The sequence below is a fragment of the Diabrotica virgifera genome, chromosome 3 (assembly GCF_917563875.1).
Source record: "Diabrotica virgifera virgifera chromosome 3, PGI_DIABVI_V3a".
Classification (NCBI taxonomy): Eukaryota; Metazoa; Arthropoda; class Insecta; order Coleoptera; family Chrysomelidae; genus Diabrotica; species Diabrotica virgifera.
In genome coordinates, this window is record NC_065445.1 from 231572383 (window position 1) to 231591691 (window position 19309).

The following is a 19309-nucleotide window of genomic DNA, read 5'->3' on the forward strand; positions in this document are numbered from 1 at the left end:
AGGTTAAGATGGTTTTTTCATGTTCAACGTCGAGACGTTAATCACCCAATACGAAGAATAGATGAAGTGCAGATTCCTGGAAAGAGTAGGAGAGGAAGACCAAACAAGACCTGGGGGGAGACGATAAGGCAGGACATGTTGGTAAAGGGGATTGACATTGATATGACCCAAGATAGAATTGTGTGGAGAAATGCAATTAGGGAAGCCGACCCCGCATATGGATAAGGCAAAGAGAATGATGATGATGTTTTAGATCATTGTAGTTGAGTTTCTTTGTAATTTTGTTTTGTACAAGGATTAATTTAACATTTTCACTGGAAGAATTAATTTAAAAAGATACTTTGTCTCATTTCTGTTTTGTTTTGAAGTGTGGAATGCGAAGTAATCATGATAAAGTTCAGTTTTATCGGTTACCACCAGTGCTACATTTTAAGTTATTATCTGGGAGATAAAAACAATGGTGCAATGCTATAAAACGTCCTATAAAAATGCTAAATAACTAACTATGTCCATGGTACTTTTGGAAAACTGTCTAAACCGTAGGTTGACTCAGACCCCTTGAGGGAAAGTTGACCTATATTATTTATTTTGCCAATCTTTTGTTTGTACCTACTAGCAACATTTGTATTGTCTACCAAAAAAACTTTATATGCACTCATGTTTATTTATTCATTGCTTAAAACTAAATAAAATCGTTCAAGTACTTCTACGAGTACAACTAAAAACTACACAAAATCTACAACTACAATGTTCGGAAAATGCAACTAAAAAACTGTTAACGGTAAAAAACTTAAGAAACAATATGGTACAAATAATATAAACAAACGAGGAGGAGAAGAGCTACAACGAAAAATATACTAGCTAATAGAGGGAAGGTCAACAATAGACGCAGTTCACATAATCACACAGTCAATTGAAAAATGGTATGAACATGATATCGACTTACACATCCTTTTCATAGATTTCAAGCAAGCCTTTGACAGCTTAACAAGACCCGACCTAATAGAAGACATGAAAAACCTAGATATACCAATGAAACTTATAAAACTTACGAAAATGACAATGGAAGGATCGACTGCAGCAATAATTACAGATAACGGTATCACCAAAAATATAGAAATAGCAAGTGGAGTACGACAAGATGACTCTCTATCAACGTCATTATTTAATGTCGCAAGCGAAGGAACAATATGAGCTACAGAAATAAAAGGTACCATTATAACATCGACGTCGCAACTTGTGGCGTATGCTGACGACATAGCATTAATTAGCAGAGACCTGAACAGTTTAAAGGAAGAATTTACGAAGTTATGCAAGGAAGCATCCAAAAGGGGTTTAGAAATAAATCGAAACAAAACAAAATACCTAATATGCTCAAGAAAAAATCCAGTTAATGTGACAAGTTTAAATATTGGTGAATATGAGTTTGAAAAGGTAGCACACTTTAAATATCTCGGAGTCTCAGTTAATGGAACTAATGATAGAAGCATCGTAATCAGTGAAAGAATCCAGGCAGGAAACAGAGCCTACTGGAAATACAGTAACTTCCTCAAAGATAAGAAGCTTACTCAGAATACTAAACTGAAAATTTACAAAGCAGCAGTTAGACCAGTAATCACATATGGTGCTGAAGTAATGTGTCTGACCCAGAAAGAGGAAGAAAGATTGAGGATCCTAGAGAGGAAAATAATTCGGAGGATAGCAGGCCCACTAAACTTAGATAATAATGAATTTAGAAAACTCATGAACCACGAAGTAAGAGGACTTCTGAAAGGAGAAGACATCGTCAGATTTATGAAGGCACAGAGACTCAGATGGATGGGACATATAGAAAGGAGAAATCCAGAAGCCGTCATTAAGAAAATTTCCAAATAAAGACCTGTATCAGGCAGACCACGAGGAAGGGGATAATTTACGGCGCCGTAAGAGCAGTAAACCTTACAAGGCATTGGCTGACTAACTCCTCCACCAATAATTGTAGATGAAATAGGAGTTAGTCAACCAATGCCTCGTCAGGTTTACTGCTCTTACGGCGCCGTATATTACCGCCCGTGTAGCCTTAAAAAAAGTAGTTATTATTGTTTATTCAAAATGTTATTCAGCCATGCATAAAGATTATAGCTTTAACAATAAAATCGTTATTCATTTATTGGTGTTGCTCAATATCAAATTAATTAATTTATATTTAATATCATTCAAAATTCAATATCAAATGCAATCATTTCAAATTTTTAACACAGTAATTTATTGGTATTATTCATTGTCCAATTGTTAGTTTTACCATATCAAAATAACAAAATTTGGAACTAATTAAACAACGAAACTGGTTTTAAACAAATAAAAAAATTTCACGTTATAAAAAAGTGGATCTCTAACAAGTTAGCGAGTTTAGGATGCACTTGGTACATCTTTAAAAGGTGTTACCAGTTTTGAATGTAATTCGAATATTAAAGATATTGTGAACTTTTCACGCCGTTTTTATGTTATTAAGGAATGAACAAATTGCTGCGATTAATCGGTGCGTCGACGATAGCATCGCAATGCGAAATTTTCGCGAGACGAACGGCCACGGCGATTAATGGTAGGGGAGCAAAGTATTCTAAATGTGCAGTCACTCGAGCGCTTTGGGGACCTATTGGGTTGTGAAGAGTAGGTCCTAAAACCAAAAAAAAGTTAAGTTAAGTTTTCCACTTTAGTGGGGACTTCCATTTTTAACTTAATTTTCCATTTCCAACAATCGTTTTTTTAGACTATAGCGCCATCTATCCATAATTCGAAAAAATGTCTCGAATAAAAGTTACTTATTTTTACGTAAGGAATCCAAATCTGTAATAAAAAGTGGGGGCTCCCATTTAAGATTTTAAAGTAATCCAAACCTCACCGTCGTGGGTAGTTTCTCGATATGTCATTCCTTTCGCGAAATATTCACTTTTGTCTTGTGAAACTTTGGGACTCACCCATTTCCTTACGCCCCACTCAAATCGTCAGATTTTTTAAATATACGCTGTTTTGCATGTACTTAACTTACCTTATCTTAATCTGACGATTTCGAGCTTTTGTAGGGATATATTTTTTGTTCGGCCCCCTTAACGAGCTCCCCTGCATTAAAAGCCAATATATGGTAGAGGTACATTTTCAGTGTACAAGGTTTCTCCCCATGTAATATTCTGACGCGCTCGAGTAACTGCAAAAAGCTCCGCTTGGGCTCCCCTACTATAACGAGAACCAACACATTGGCGCGACGATATCTCGCAGCCATAGCGTTAGTACTGCGTTATATTTTGTTAACGCAGCCGGCTGCATTTTCTGTCGTTGTCGTTGCGAATTTACAATAGTTCCAACAGAGAAATTAATAGAATTGGTTAAAAATTATCCAATTTTTTATGATTTGGCACACCAGGATTATAAAAACATCAGAAAGAAGGATGCATTATGGGATGGAATAGGCCAAGAGATAAAAGAATCTCGTATTTTATCAAGTATTTTAATTTAGAGTTTTTATTCACTTATTATTTTATTATTATTTATTATGCTAAAGCAACTAGCAAGATCAAATCTTCCTCCGATTCTGAAGAACCCATTCCAGCTGTGCTGTAGTCGTCGGTTCAATGTTATCTATTAGACAAAACACGTCGTCGTCACAGCGACAGTATCGCAGCAATTTATTTAGCGTATGGCTTAAGTATATCACAGAATATATTTAGATTTATGCATTATACAATGCATCACAAACAGATGTCCAATTTTTTTATATATTCGATTGACCCTTCGGTTGCCATTACAAAGTCTATAGGGTCGCCTGTGTATGCTCTGCGTGGGCAGTCCTGAACAATGTGACTGATCGTCTGTCTTGCAGCGCCGCAGTCACAAGAAGGCGAGGGGAGTTTACCCCATCTGTGGAGGGAGTCGGCGCATCTTCCACAGTTTGTTCGAATTCGATTAAGGGCTGCCCAAATCTTACGGGGACGTTCAAATTCGCCAGGTTTCTCTATGATGTCCGGTAGACTATGGTAATGCGGATCTGTCCTAATTTCCCAATCTTCTCTCCATCGGGTATTTAAGTCAAAGTTGGATTGCTGCAGCTCTTGAGCAGATTGTAGAGGGGGTAACCTGGATCGGAGACGGTTTCCAAGAAAATCGGGGATGTCGTTGTGGACTAGAAGCTGGCGACTGTCCATTATTTTGTTATATTCTTTAACCAATGCATGTTCGCGGCGTAGGTTGGGTGGTGCTATATTACTAAGGGTAGGTAGCCACATTGTAGGGGTGGGCTTAATTGTGCCTATTATCATACGCATAGTACGGTTTAGTTGGGTGTCGACCAGGTGGGTATGCCTGCTATTTAGCCACACTGGAGCACAGTATTCTGCCACCGGATATATCAGGCCAAGAGCAGAGGATCTTAATGCATATCGGCTGCACTATATCATTATTAGACCAGAGTATTTAGGAAAAAATAATTCGATGTTTAAATACAGCACCTATAGATACTTGCAACTTTTTGCATTGAGTTCGGGATGACGTCAGGAAAAATGTCTACAATAGAAAAATGAGTGTAAATGTATAATTGCATTTACATTGCTTAAAATGCACCCAAATTTTGTTATAAGGGGGATTTTGGGGTCGCTGAACACGAATACACTATTAGAACTGACCACCGGAGCACCTGGTGTTCATGGTCTCAATGCACGTCATCTGGAGCTTCGAGGGTTTTCGGCACTAAGTTGATGCAAACAGATAACTCGGGAGTTTTTTTGGGTGCTGAACAAGAATACACATACAGAACCGACCTCCGTTGCACCTTGTGCCCAAAAGCCCTCGAAACTCTTTATGACTTGACTTAGCAGTGAACCTGGGCACCAGGTGATCCGGAGGTCGGTTCTGATGGCGTATTCGTGTCCAGTGACCCCAAAACCTCCTAGTAATCTATTTACATGTATTTAGTGCCGAATGTCCTCGAAACTCCAAATGATGGCCTGCCCTAGCAGTGACCGTGGGCACTAGGTGCTCCGGTTTTCGGTTCTAATAGGGTATTCATGTTTATGAACCCCAAAAACCCCTTGTGTAATCTGTTTGTATCAATTTAGTGCCGAGAATCCTCGAAACTGCAGAAGATGACGTGACTTCGCAGTGGCCCTAGGCACCAGGTGCTCCTGGCGTCGGTTCTGATGTTGTATTCGTGTCCAGTGACCCCAAAACCCCCTAGTAATCTACACTGCGCGTCAGAGAAAACGGGCACCCCAAAAAACGGGTCATTTTTGATGTCTTGTATCTCCGAAACCTGTTGTCCGATTTAAGTGATTTTTCTAATATGTTATAGCCTTATTCTTTAACAATGTCGCTGTAATAATATTGTTGTTAAACAGGTAAATTTTTATGGTATACCGGGTGTACGAATCAAACTGTGTTTTTTTTTGAAAGTTCGCAACACCCTGTGCAATATTCTAGAATTTATAAAATACTGAAATTAAAACCTCAGGTTTTTTAACATTCTGTTTTTTGATTCATTCGCTTATGTTCTATAATACAGAAGTTAGATACTTTAACATCTAGACATGTTCTTAAGAGGAAACAGTAGCGATCAACAGGTAGCGAAAATGCGTTCCAAGATTGCGGCTGTAATTTTGAATATTTTTTCGAGATATTTGGCACACGTATTCGTAATATAATAAAGAATGGCGGTACAGAGCACAATTTAAAAAATATATTAATATGTGGAAATTACTCTGTAATTAAATACAAAATTAAAAAAACGAGCCTGTACCGCCATTAAGAAAAACAAAAAAATACACTTTCTTCAAATAAACTTTTTTATCCGATGCCTAGATTTTGTCGGAATGGGACGTTTCATCGCCGCCGGTTCATCGCCGCCGTTTCGATGCCGCCGGTTCATCGCCAGTCCATTTCATCGCCGGCCGTTTCATCGCCGGACGTTTCATCGCCAGTTAGTCAGTTGATTCTGTGTCTTGTATTATGGGAGATGACACGACACAACGTTAAATTCAGTTCAAAACTTATGACAAATAAATAGATAAAAAATATTATTATATTAATGTACTGTTCTATTTCTACTTCTCCTAAATTTGATACTAAACAGTATTAAATTTGTAGTGTTAAATTATATTTTATATTATAAAAGTTTAAAAGTCTATTAAAAGATTAAGTATGGCAACGGGAATGGTCATATCTCGCATTTCCTAGAATTCCTAATTAATACTAAAAATAAATAATAAATGTAACTGTCGAAAATTGGTCGAAAATTAGGAAATATATCAGTTAGCGATTAACTGACTGGCGATGAACCGGCGGGATCGAAACGGCCGGCGATGAATCGGCCGGCGATGAACTGGCGGCATCGAAACGGCGGCGATGAACTGGCGGCGATGAACTGGCGGCGATGAAACGTCCTAGACCCAGATTTTGTGTCATTTTGGAACTACTAATGAAATAAAAAATTTTAGTAGTTCCAAAATGACACAAAATCTAGGCATCGGATAAAAAAGTTTATTTGAAGAAAGTGTATTTTTTTGGTCTTCTTAATGGCGGTACAGGCTCGTTTTTTAATTTTTTATTTAATTACAGAGTAATTTCCACATATTAATATATTTTTTAAATTGGGCTCTGTACCCCCCATTCTTTATTATATTACGAATACGTGTGCCAAATATCTCGAAAAAATGTTCAAAATTACAGCCGCAATCTTGGAACGCGTTTTTGCTACCTGTTGATCGCTACTGTTTCTTCTTCATCAATACACGGTGTTTCTAAATAAGTGCGACAAACTTTAAGGGGTAATTCTGCATTAAAAAATAATGACAGTTTGCTTTATTTATTGCTTTAAAACCGGTTGAGATATGCAAATGACATTTGATGGGTTTTAAGACGTAGTTATTGCACATTTTTTGACATACAATTAACAATTTCAAATTCACCATTGGCGTGCATAAGGGTAATATGATCGGTCATATTACCCGTACGCTCGCCAATTGTGAATATAAAATTCTTAATTGCATGTCAAAAAATGCGCAATAACTATCTCTTAAAAACGCATCCGGTTTTAGGTCAATAAATAAATCATCAGTTTGTAAGAAAAAATTGAACATCCCGTATCTCGGAAACGAAGCATTTGCGGACATACGATTATGAAGCAAACTGTCATTATTTTTTAATGCAGAATTGCCCCTTAAAGTTTGTCGCACTTATTTAAAAACACCCTATAGTGATGAAGAACATGGCTAGTTGTTAAAGTACTACCTAACTTTTGTATTACCCAACATAAGCGAATGAATCAAAAAACAGAATGCGAATAAAACTTGAGGCTATAGTTGGGCTTTAATTTCAGTATTTTATAAATGCTAGAATATTTCACAGGGTGTTGGGAACTTTGAGAAAAAAACACAGTGTGATTGGTACACCCGGTATACAATGAAAATTTACCTGTTTAGCAACAATATTATTACAGCTAAAGAAAAGGCTAAAGAAAAGGCTATAACATATTAAAATTACTTAAATCGGACAACAGGTTTAGGAGATACGAGACATCAAACCATTTTTTGGGGTGCCCGGTTTCTTTAACGCGCAGTGTATTTGCATTCATTTAGTGTCGAAAATTCTCGAAACTCCAGAAGATGGCTTGCTTTAGCAGTGACCGTAGGCACCAGGTGCTCCCGGATCGGTTCTGATAGCGTATTCGTGTTCAGTGACCCCCAAAAACTTCCAAGTAATCTTTTTGCATCAATTTAGTGCCTAAAATCCCCGAAATTCCAGATGACGTGCTTTAGCAGTGACCCTGGGTACCTGCTGCTCCAGGAGTAGGTTTTGATGGCGTGTTCGTGTTCATTGACCCCAAGAACACCCCGAATAACATAATCTTTCCCTTAATATATTAATTTTGACACGTTTATGCACTTTTGCACTTTCAAATGCAATTATGGATTTCCACCCATTTTTCTATTGTAGACTTTTTTCCTGACGACGCGACGCGTCATCCTGAACACAATGCAAAAAGTTTTAAGTCGTTAGGTGCTGTATTTAAAATCGATTTCTTGTGTTTTCTGTTCTAAATGATTTGATGGTCTGTTGTCTATTCTATATAGGGTGTCAATTTGAAAAGTTGCCACTCCCTATAATTTGGTCCCTATAGAAAATCTAAAAACATGCAAAAACATGTCAAATTTATTTGTGAGGGGGACATTTTGTAGACCAGTTTTCAACTAAATTACATTAACCTTCTAACGGGGGCGGACACAACCCCCAAAATCTTTAATAGAAAGGGGGGTTGAGTGATACCTCATTTTAAAGATTGTTCGATTACCTTTTCAAAAATTTCACATTATATACATTATACATTATATTTATTTTCAGTACTTTTGGAAAAATCAAGTGAAACCATACAGATATTAAGTATCGAGTTTAGAACTCCAAAACTTTTTTTGGAGTATTGAACTCAACATCGAATTTTTTTGGGTATTGGAGTATTTACAGTATTTTTTTGGAGTATTTTTGGAAAAATCAAGTAAAACCGTAAAGATATTTAGTATCGAGTTCAGAACTCCAAAATTTTTTTAGAGTATTGAGTCCAAGATTTTTCCAAAAGTACTGAAAAGAAATATAACGTATGTGGTATTTTTAAAAAGGTAATTGAATCACCTTTAAAATGAGGTATCACTTAACCCCCCGTGCCATTAAAGATTTTAGGGGTAGTGTCCGCCTCCGCTAGAGGGTTGACGTAATTTAGTTGAAAACTGGTCTACAAAATGTCCCCCTCACAAAAAAATTGGACGTGTTTTTGCATATTTTTATATTTTATATAGGGACCAAATTATAGGGAGTGGCAACTTTTCAAATTGACACACTGTATGATTTGATTTCCGTTTTGATGTTTCCTGTGACTTGTGTAGTTCTCCCATTTGTTTTGATATTGTAGATCTCAAAACTTATACAGGCACTTGAACGTATCTTAACCTTCCGATGACCAACCTTTTTTTGTTACACGCATGACCAACGGGGGTCAAAAATGACCCCTAGTCAAAAATGACAACTTGACAAAAAAAATGAAGTTTTTTAAAAAATAAAATAATGTATTGGTAATTTTAATATTACTATTTTTTCAATAGATAAATAAAAGTTAGTAAAACATATTTTTAATTACAACTGAACAAAAACAGGAATTGTCATTCTGGACTTAGAACTAAAAGAATTTTAAAATATACCCTAATTTACGTGGCCACAGGTTTAACAAACAATTTTTTTTCAATATTGGAGTGTTTCTTACATACAGTTCCACATAATAGACGATATTTACTTATTATAAAATTGGAACATGGAAGGCCAAGGGAGTTCGTCTTTGACCCCAAATTCAGAATTTTTTTTTCGTAAAATATAGGAAATTTTTTTATTACAAAATGTGAGGGTATCTAGAATGATTTAAAGTCAAATAAAAAAATAATGAGTTTAAAATTGAAAATATTTCTAAGTATGTTAGTAAAACATACATTGGGGTAAAAATTTACCACCTTGGTCATCCGAAGGAAGTGTTGAAATTAGATATTTCGATTAATAAAAGCTCTTAAATGTTTAATTGAGACTTACTTAAATATCTGGCGAATGCCCCAGGTCTATTGTTACTGTAAACAAAAGTTAATGCCTATGCAAGAATCTACATTTACTTTATTCCTCGCGAATAACTTTCGATAAAGACAATAACAACAAAAATCCAAACAATAGCAAAAACAAATACGATATGAAAAAGGAAAAATCTAGAGTGCCGAGCACCTAGTGGACTACGTATACGCTACCTTAACCCCACATCCGCGGCCGCGGCACTCTTTGGATGGAATCGCGTGACGTCGATACGTACACCGTGTCGCTGTAACGTTAGTCAGTTGTTTTTGATGTCTTGCACCTCGTGGATGGCGATTTGCGTTCGTCCTCGTCGTTGTTTTTAGCCGCACATAGTTGGAATCGCGAACGGAGAATCTTCTATTTCTGTGGATATTGTGTGTCGTTTTGGAATGGTGAAATATGGTGGAAAAGTGATCGAATCGGAAGTGAAGTTATTTCTTATAGCATGAATCTTCAACAGGTACAGTTACTTAATGAAGTTTATGAATTTTGAAAGGGTTTTTGATATGATTTAAACACAAAAATTTGGTGAAAAAAAAACTAATGCGATATGAAATGTATAACAAAATTGTAGACTACACTAATAATATAACAACTATACTTCAAAAACCTATCATATACATTGTGTCCCGAAAAGATTGGTCATAAAGTATACCACACATTCTGGAGTCAAAAATAGTTCGATTGAACCTAACTTACCTTAGTACAAATGTGCTCATAAAAAAAGTTATAGCCCTTTGAAGTTACAAAATGAAAATCCATTTTTTTTCAATATATCGAAAACTATTAAAGATTTTTTATTGAAAATGGACATGTATCATTCCTATGGCAGGATCATCTTAAAACAAAATTATAGTGAGATTTGTCCACCCCATAAAAATTTTTGGGGGTTTTGATCTCTTAAACGCCCCCAAACTTTTGTGTACGTTCCAACTAATTCATTATTGTGGTACCATTAGTTAAACACAACGTTTTTAAAACTTTTTTGCCTCTTAGTATTTTTTCGATAAGCGAGTTTTTATCGAGATGCGGCTTCTTTTTTAATATATTTACATAAAATTTTTATGGGAGTTTTGTTCCTTTAAACCACCAAATGTTTGTGTACATTCCAATTAAACTATTATTGTGGTACCATTAGTTAAACACAGTGTTTTTAAAACTTTTTTGCCTCTAGTATTTTTTTGATAAGTCACCTTTTATTGAGATGTGGCTTCTTTTTCAAAATATACCTAAAAATGTAAATTATAAAAATACATTTTCAGATTATTAACAGGTCTCTATAATCATACTTAACCATATACAAATACATATGTGGTGGATTCGATAAATATTCAAAATATCTCGATAAACACTGGCTTATCTAAAAAGTCCTAAGAGGCAAAATGTTTTAAAAACAGTGTTTTTAACTAATGGTGCCACAATAATAATTAAATTAGAACGTACACAAAAGTTTGGGGGGGTTTAAGAGAACAAAACCCCCATAAAAATTTTTATGGGGCACACAAATTTTACTTTAATTTTTATTTAAGATGCTGCTGCCATAAGAATGCCACATGTCCATTTTTAATGAAAAATCTCTAAGAGTTTTCGATATATGAAAAAAAAATTTATTTTCATTTTGTAACTTCAAAGGGTTGTAACTTTTTTTGTGTGCACTATTGTATATAGGTAAGTGAGGTTCAATCAACCTATTTTTGACCCCAGAATCTGTGGTATAATTTATGACCAATATTTTCGGGACACCCTGTATATGTACATTCAAACAAAATCTAATCTAAAATGGAGGCGTAGATATAATTTTGAACTGCAGAATATCATAAGCATACGTTTGGTGGAAAAGATATTGCCACTATCTCTCTCTCCTGTCGTTTCCCCATTACTGATGATCGTGATTTCTTCCAATATTCCTAACAATGTTTCTCCATTGGTCTCTATCTTCAGCTGCTCTAAGAGCTTCGCAGAATGAGTTTCCAGCTGAATGCTTTATTTGGTCAGACCATCTTGATCTTCTCCCCGGAACGTTTCCAGAAGCAATTAATCTCTCCAAACTGTCGTCACCTCTGCGAACCACGTGACCAAAGAATTGCAGAATTCGTTGCAGACATATTGTGAACAGCCTTTTTTTAATATTGAGTTGGTTTAGAATAGAAACGTTTGTCCTATGAGGTGTCCAAGGTATGCGCAGCATTCTTCTCCAGCACCACATCTCAAAGGCATCAATTTTTTGGCGCTCGCATGCGCGAAGAGTCCAAGTCTCTGCTCCGTATAGAAATATTGAGAATACAAGGGCATTCACCAGTCTCATCTTGATATTTTGAGAGAGAGATCTGTCTTTCCAAAGTTTAGTTAGGCGACTCATCGCATTCTTTGCCACATCGTTAGTTATACTAGACCCGAGATAGATAAACGTGTTTACTATCTGGTATTCCTGTAATAGTCAGTTGAATAGTGTCAAATCTGTCGACCACCATTATTTTTGTCTTAGCTTTATTGATTTTCAGACCAACTTTATTGCTTTCGTACTCAACTCTTCGCAGAAGATCAAACATTTCTTGCTCATTTGCTGCTATAAGTGTAGTGTCATCAGCAAATCTTAAATTGGAGATTTTTCTACCAGCTACTGTCACTCCACCGGCCCATCCTTCTAAAACCATCCTCATGACATGTTCACCATAAATGTTAAATAAGTCAGGTGACAACACGCATCCTTGTCTAACACCTCTCTCGGTCTTGAATTTGTTTGAGAACTTCTGATCTAGTCGTACTGTCGCCATATTAGACTGGTACAGATTTTTAATAAGTGTCACCAGGTGCATTGGTGCGCCCATTTCTATTAAAATTGACCACAGATTTATCCAGCTTACACAATCAAATGCCTTTTGGTAGTCAACGAAGCATATAATCATGGGTACTTGAAATTCTCTAGACTTTTCAATGAGTTGTCTCAAGTTCAGGATTTGTTCCCTTGTACATTTACCCTTTACAAACCTCGCTTGTTCCTGAGGTATTTGGTAATGTAGATAGGTTTTTAATCTGTTTTTGATGATATGCAACAAGATTTTACTAGCATGTGTTATTAGTGACAGTGTGCGGTAGTTTTCACATCTGGTAGTAGTTCCTTTTTTGTGTAGTGGGATATAAATTGAGGTACACCAATCAGATGGCCATTTTCCTGAATTCCAAACAGCGACACAGATAGAATGGATGATATGTAATCCTTTGTTACCTAGTAACTGTAGTATTTCACATGGTATTGAATCAATGCCTGGGGATTTATTTCTCTTTAGTGATTTAATTGCATCTTTGACTTCAGCGAGTAAGACAGTAGGTTCTCTAGGGTAGTCAGAAGGCCACTGATTTTCTGCTGATACCTCGTTATTTTTATATAGCTCGCCACAGTAGTTAATTGCCACTATAATTAAGCGAAAATGCCTGCAGTGGGCAGACCATGTGGCCCGGCCCCTGAATCGAACATGATAAAAAATATTCTAACAGCGCAACCCGTGGAAATGAGAAGACGGGGTAGACCAAAGCTGAGGTGGATGGACGGGGTAACACAAGATGCCGGGAAGATCGGAGTCGGCAACTTGAAAATGCAAGTAAGGGACAGAACAGAATGGCGTAGAAAGCTTGAGAAGGTCGAGGCCCTCTAAGGGCTGTAGCATCAAGATGATGATGAAACAAAATCTAAACAAAGTACTACAAGATTCCAGTCTATCAGGTTACATGTATCCTATATATTTCTTCTTATCATATCCTTTTGCCCTCTCAATCATCGGATAGGGATTCCGAAACCTACCCATTTTTCTATGCATTTCTAGTTTTGGCCAGTCTTTATTGCTTCAATAATTTTCCCTTTATTCCCTCCTATTTCTTGGATCTCATCTATCCATTTCCTTCTCGGTCTTCCCCTTCTCATTTTCCTTCTACCTTCCAATTCTAATATTTACCTTGTAATTCTTTCTGGTTTCATTCGATTAATATGTATATCCGAACCAGAACATTTGCTTCTGTTTAATGTACTCAGTAATAGGTTTCTGCTTTGCCATTTGTCTGATATCTTCATTTCTTATGCTGTTCTGTTTTGTTTTTCCCGTACATTTTTCTCAAATATTGCATTTTGATTGCGTTCATTTTTGACTCATGTTTTTTTATGAATTGTCCAGTTTTCGCTTGCTTATTATTGACATTGTTATCGTATTGTGAATTTTTCTCTTGACTTCCATTTTTACATATTTGTATCCTAGTGTTGTTTTATATAATGTTTTTATTATATTGTTTTTTATACTGACTCGTATAACAAAGAATATATGCAAGATTTATACTCAACACAGTTGTAAGTTCTATTACCAACTGTTTTGTATTTCATTATTCAAATATCTGTTTAGAACGGACCATAAATTATAAAATAAAAATTCTTTGTTTTGTTACATTCCATTTTTCTATTAATAGTCTTAGGATCCCACCTAATTATTAAGCAATAGATAATTAAGGTGCCAATCAAGGTTGTTGTTATGATTTTGATTTTTAATATTTTTTGCAATAATTATAATCTCTCTTAATCCACTTAAAATCTTACAGCATTAACCAACGCGTGTCGTGACTTAAGATTTAATAGTCAGAACTATAAAAATCACTTGCACTACACTATATCATCGTCGGATATAAGAATTTCTTCTTCTTGCACCGCCTCCTTTCGAAGGTTGCCGATTCAAATGGCAATTATATCTGTGGAAACTGGTGTAAGAAAGATTTCTGCGGGTGAGTGGTCAAACTAGTGATGAGCAAAACAAGAACAAGACCAGGCTAGTCTTGGTCTTGGTCTTGCACTAGCCGGTCTTGTTCTTGGTCTTGGTCTTGCTGCAAGAGTCTTGCTGGTCTTGCTTTTCTGGTAGTAATAATTTGAACCAAACAATTTCGAATAAAATGTATATTGAAATAAATAAAGATGTGAAGAATGAAACTATATTTTTTGCTTTTAAATTTTAACAGAATGTAGAATGTAGTTTCAAACGGATACCAATTTTAACATTATACATTCACCTAATGACCTAATTATTTCTCTCTATATAAAGAGATTAGAGTATATTTTTATAACGGTAATGTGTCTCAGTAGGAAAAACCTGCATTTACAACCCTTGTTGCAATTGCCGGCCTTCGGTTGTGTCACGTTGTGTTTTGCATGCTGTCGATACCTGCCGCCTGCCTTCAGACCACGTCTTGAGTCTGGATTATTGTTTATTGCCCCTGTATTTTAATAAAATATTAAAGAAAAAGACCTTCTTAAAGGTGCCACAAATGGTCGGGGACCTTCAATTCACGGATTTTACGAAAAGGGATAAACGGTTTATAGTTGTTAACAGATAATGATCTGCTCCTTTCACTCGAACACTGTAGTATTTATCCTACGAGGGTCAAATTTAAGAACATAAATTAAAATTTTTTAAGAGAATACAAAAATCAAATATTTTTTACTCTATTTAATCATTATTTAATATAATTAACTTTTTTTATAAACTAACTAAAACATACTTTTTATTAAATACGTACATATTTACTATACCTATTTATAGACCTAATACTATAACATAATAACTAAACCTAATGGGGAGTTATAAACGCTTAATTCTGTAATTTGTTATCTTGCAGTTCTTTAATTTTATTTAAACTACATTGCTCTCGTAACACGAGTTATTCGCACTTTTTATTTTCACATATTTTTGGATTGAATACCCATTATGACATTTAAAAAGTTGAAAATATTCGGATGTGGGTAGTAAAAACTAGAATTTAAAATACACTGAAATGATGCGCATGCATTTCAAGTGCGGCACATACTATTTGTACTACTGGCCCTTTCTGGGGAAAACCTAGATTCTTCCAAATAGTTTTCAACTATGAAATCAGTAAAATTCTTTACACGTTTGTCATCCGGGATTTTCACAAATAATTCAACTTCCAACTTTCGTTGATTGTAAAAAATTATTCCAAAAAATAATTTTAAAAATTTCCCAGTATCGGAATTTTTGTCATTATATTCAGAAACTGAACCTAAGCTTTGGATTTTGCGATACCAAGCTTGACACATTACAATCGACAACCAGTTATTTTTTATTCAGGCCACAATGCTTTCACAGCATTGTGAATCCCTTTTCAAAATCTATTAGGATATTTTTTGTATTCATTTTAAATTTAACGACCTACATTTTTCCTCGATTATGCGAAAAGAATTGAAATAAGTGTCAGTATTTTTATTAGACAAAAAAGCGAAAACTACTGGTACTTACATAAAAAATCGTTTTTAATTGCATTTTTTTTTAATGGATTACCCTATCTATAATTACATTTTTTTGTCTTACTAGTAACTTCAATTGTCCTTGAACTGTCGCCGTTTGAAAACTTGCCTTCTGGACACTTTGAAGGTTGAGAAAATTCAAACCGTTTGACTTAATCAAAACGACTTAAAAATGTAACCAAAATATTATGTATTTTAAAAATTCGATATTGTTTAAGGTTTCTTACAATGTCAGTATATATTATTGAACTAAAAAAATAAAGTTAAATAATAAAAACCAATTTTTCTCAAAAAAGTGCAAGAGTCTTGCAGGTTGGTCTTGGTCTTGCGTGGTCTTGCAAGGTTCGGTCTTGGTCTTGGTCTTGTTCTTGCAAGCTTGGTCTTGGTCTTAGTCTTGCAACCAAAAGGCGGTCTTGGTCTTGGTCTTGCTGCAACCCTATTTAAGGGAAATCACTGCAAAGCAATAGTTCCACCTTTGAGACGCAAAACAGCGACATCTCTCGTAAAACGAGGAAGACGAAGCCCTAGATACAAAGTTTCCTACAATTAAAACAATTAAAATAACTGAAATAAAAATAATAAACAATATTTAAAATCCAAGACTTTTCGTTAAGGAACTGCTTTCTGGCTGCATCCCGTATCTCTGGATTTTACAATATATAACAGGGGTGGCCAAGCTTCTTAATAGTCCGAGCCACTTTTCATAAGTTGAATTTTTTCGCGAGCCGCAATAAAATACTTATTCAAAAAGTATCTATGTATAGAAGGTATTTACAATTTTTTTAACAGAACTTTTACTTACTGAAAACCGAAATACAATTACGAAATATTTAAACTTAATTACATTTTTGTTTTCCTTCTTTTGATAATTCTTTAGAATTTGGTGATTAATATGTGACTTCTCAGTAATTCTTTTAGAGGCTGGTTAGGTAATATTGATCGGTGTTAGGATTTCACGAATTATAAAATGGAATAAAATGGTCCACACAAGTACGTTGTTCCTAATATGGAAATAATTCGACAAGCATTCTTTTTTAGGGTACCTTCTTGGATTCTGGTACAAATTTCCAAAATTCGGTATTCGGCGTCGACTTATAGTTTTATTTTCGAGCTTGATCTTCTTCCGTCTCTATTAATTTTAATTCTCCAGATGTTGTTTGGGTCATATATTGGTAATAATAAAAAATTCACCTTATGAACTATGTTCATTTCAAATGAATTCCGAAAAAAATGAAGAGACGATTTAACATATTTTAAGTCTTCAAATCTATTTTGGAGTTCGGTCAATATTCCGGCTTTTTTATATACCTACTCGTTAAGTTTTTCTAGTATAATATGGTAAAATTTTTTTTCTAAGTCGAGTGAAATGACTTAAATGCAAAATGTGTACCTAATACAAATTACAAATTACATCTGTAGCAAGAGTTATACAAAAATCGGTCTGGATTCGGTTGATCACTGACTTTTACATTGCGCCACTCTTATGTAATGTTCGTTAGCGCAGTTTTCGATGTGTCATATCATTCTTATCTTGGATGGAAATGGAATTTGTTACAAAGTCTTTCATGTTTGTTGTCAGTAAATTAAAAGACATTTTAAAACACATATTATGGAACGATAATAATTTTTTTTTTAAATCATATCTAATACAAAATTGAAAAATAACTTGGGTACAATCGAGAGCCACAAGTAATCATTCAAAGAGCCGCATGTGGCTCGCGAGCCGCAGTTTGGCCACCCCTGATATATAAGCACAGGGACGACGAATATAGAAGAAAGCAAATAAAGGACGCTTTGGCCACGTATTTACCTCCTTTTCGTCAAGGAAAAGGGCCGAAAGACAGTTTTACTCAAATCTGAGTAAAGATGAAAAAGGAAAAAGCAGTTTCTGTTTTTATTAGATTCAGAGTTGGACCATATCTCCAGATAGCTATTTCTGCATCTCGTGCGTCCTCGGTGGAGCTATGCAGTCACATCACAACTCAAACCAAATATCAACAGCCTGCCTATTTAAGGGAAATCACCGCGAAGCACTAATTCCACCTTTGAGTCGCAAAACAGCGACATCTCTCGTAAAACGAGGAAGACGGAAAGCCCTAGATACAAAGTTTACTACAATTAAAATAACTGAAATAAAAATAATAAACCATATTTTAAATCCAAGACTTTTCGTTAAGAAACTGCTTTCTGGCTGCATCCCGTATATCTGGCTTTTACAATATATAAGCACAGAGACGACGAATATAGAAGAAAGCAAATAAAGGACACGGTCACGTATTACCTTCTTTTCGTCTAGGAAAAGGGCCGAAAGACAGTTTCATCTTTCACTTCTCAACACATGAATTAAGTATTTTATTCCATTTGATCGTGTTTAGCAATTCTTTTTATTCACTCAGGCGCCGAAGTATCTTATCATTGGTAACTTTTCGCATCCATGGAATTCTCAGCATACGTCTGTATATACATCTCAAATGCACTTGTCTTTTTTCTGTCTATCGTTCAACTTTCAGACAGAGAAACCTTAACATTAGATTATTCAGATTCAGGCTAGGGTCTGATCGTGTAAAAAATGTTTTGATGTTCGTGAGTGTCTTCCTCGCTTGTTCGATTTTTGATAGAATTTCATTTTTTTGGTTTGGTTACATTGGCTGTTGCTATTTGCCCCTAAACAGTTTATGGAAGTTCCCTGTTCTATTATTTATCCCTTGGCTTTAACAATTAGCATACAAATATACGTTTATTGGTGTCTTTAAAAAAACAAGAATTTTATTTTTGGAAACATTTAGATTTTAAACAGAACATTTTGTTATGACTAACTACCGAAATAAAATTTACAATTCTTGTGGGTTTCTGGCTATTAGGACGGTATCATCAGCCTATCTAATGTTTTTTAAACTAATTCCGTTGATCGTGATTCCACCTTGGACCTTGTCTAATGCATATGAATATAGATCCGAATACAGATTAAATAATAGCGGTGATAAGACGCAACCCTATTGCACTCCTCGTTTGGTTATAACTGTATTCTCATTATAACTATATTCTCATCGCTATGAATTTCTGCTTTGCTATGATTAAAGCTATGATTAAAGCTATGATTTCTGCTATGATTAAAGCGTATGCTTTAATAGATTTAATGTACTTCTTAAAGGTGTCTGGGAAGTTTTGGCTATTAAAAGGTTGTTCTCTGCGCATAATTGGTTCTATGTAATGTCTCTTTCAGCACCACGACCAGTTGTAGCGTTAAGGTCAACCATGATCATCGTTATCTCATTTCTAATGGGATATAATATACAGTGCGTCAGAGAAAACGGGCACCCCAAAAAATGGGTTATTTTTAATGCCTTTTAAGTATTTTTTTTAATATGCTAAAGCCTTATTCTTTAACAA

General features: G+C 35.2%; 1 protein-coding gene across 11 annotated transcripts in view; it reads left to right on the plus strand.

The window, feature by feature from the left end:
- LOC114331769 (mitogen-activated protein kinase-binding protein 1) overlaps window positions 1–19309 on the plus strand; it is a 742485-nt gene that overhangs the window by 156460 nt on the left and 566716 nt on the right. For 2 of the 11 annotated variants that reach the window (XM_050645933.1, XM_028281411.2), the window contains exon 1: window positions 9880–10084. The exons of the other annotated variants lie outside the window; for them this stretch is intronic. Coding sequence is in view for 1 of the 2 variants with exons in the window: in XM_028281411.2 (XP_028137212.1) it covers window positions 10070–10084 (15 nt within the window). In the remaining variant the exon portion in view is untranslated. Of the gene's footprint in view, window positions 1–9879; window positions 10085–19309 lie in introns of those variants that run through there. 11 annotated transcript variants of the gene reach the window in all.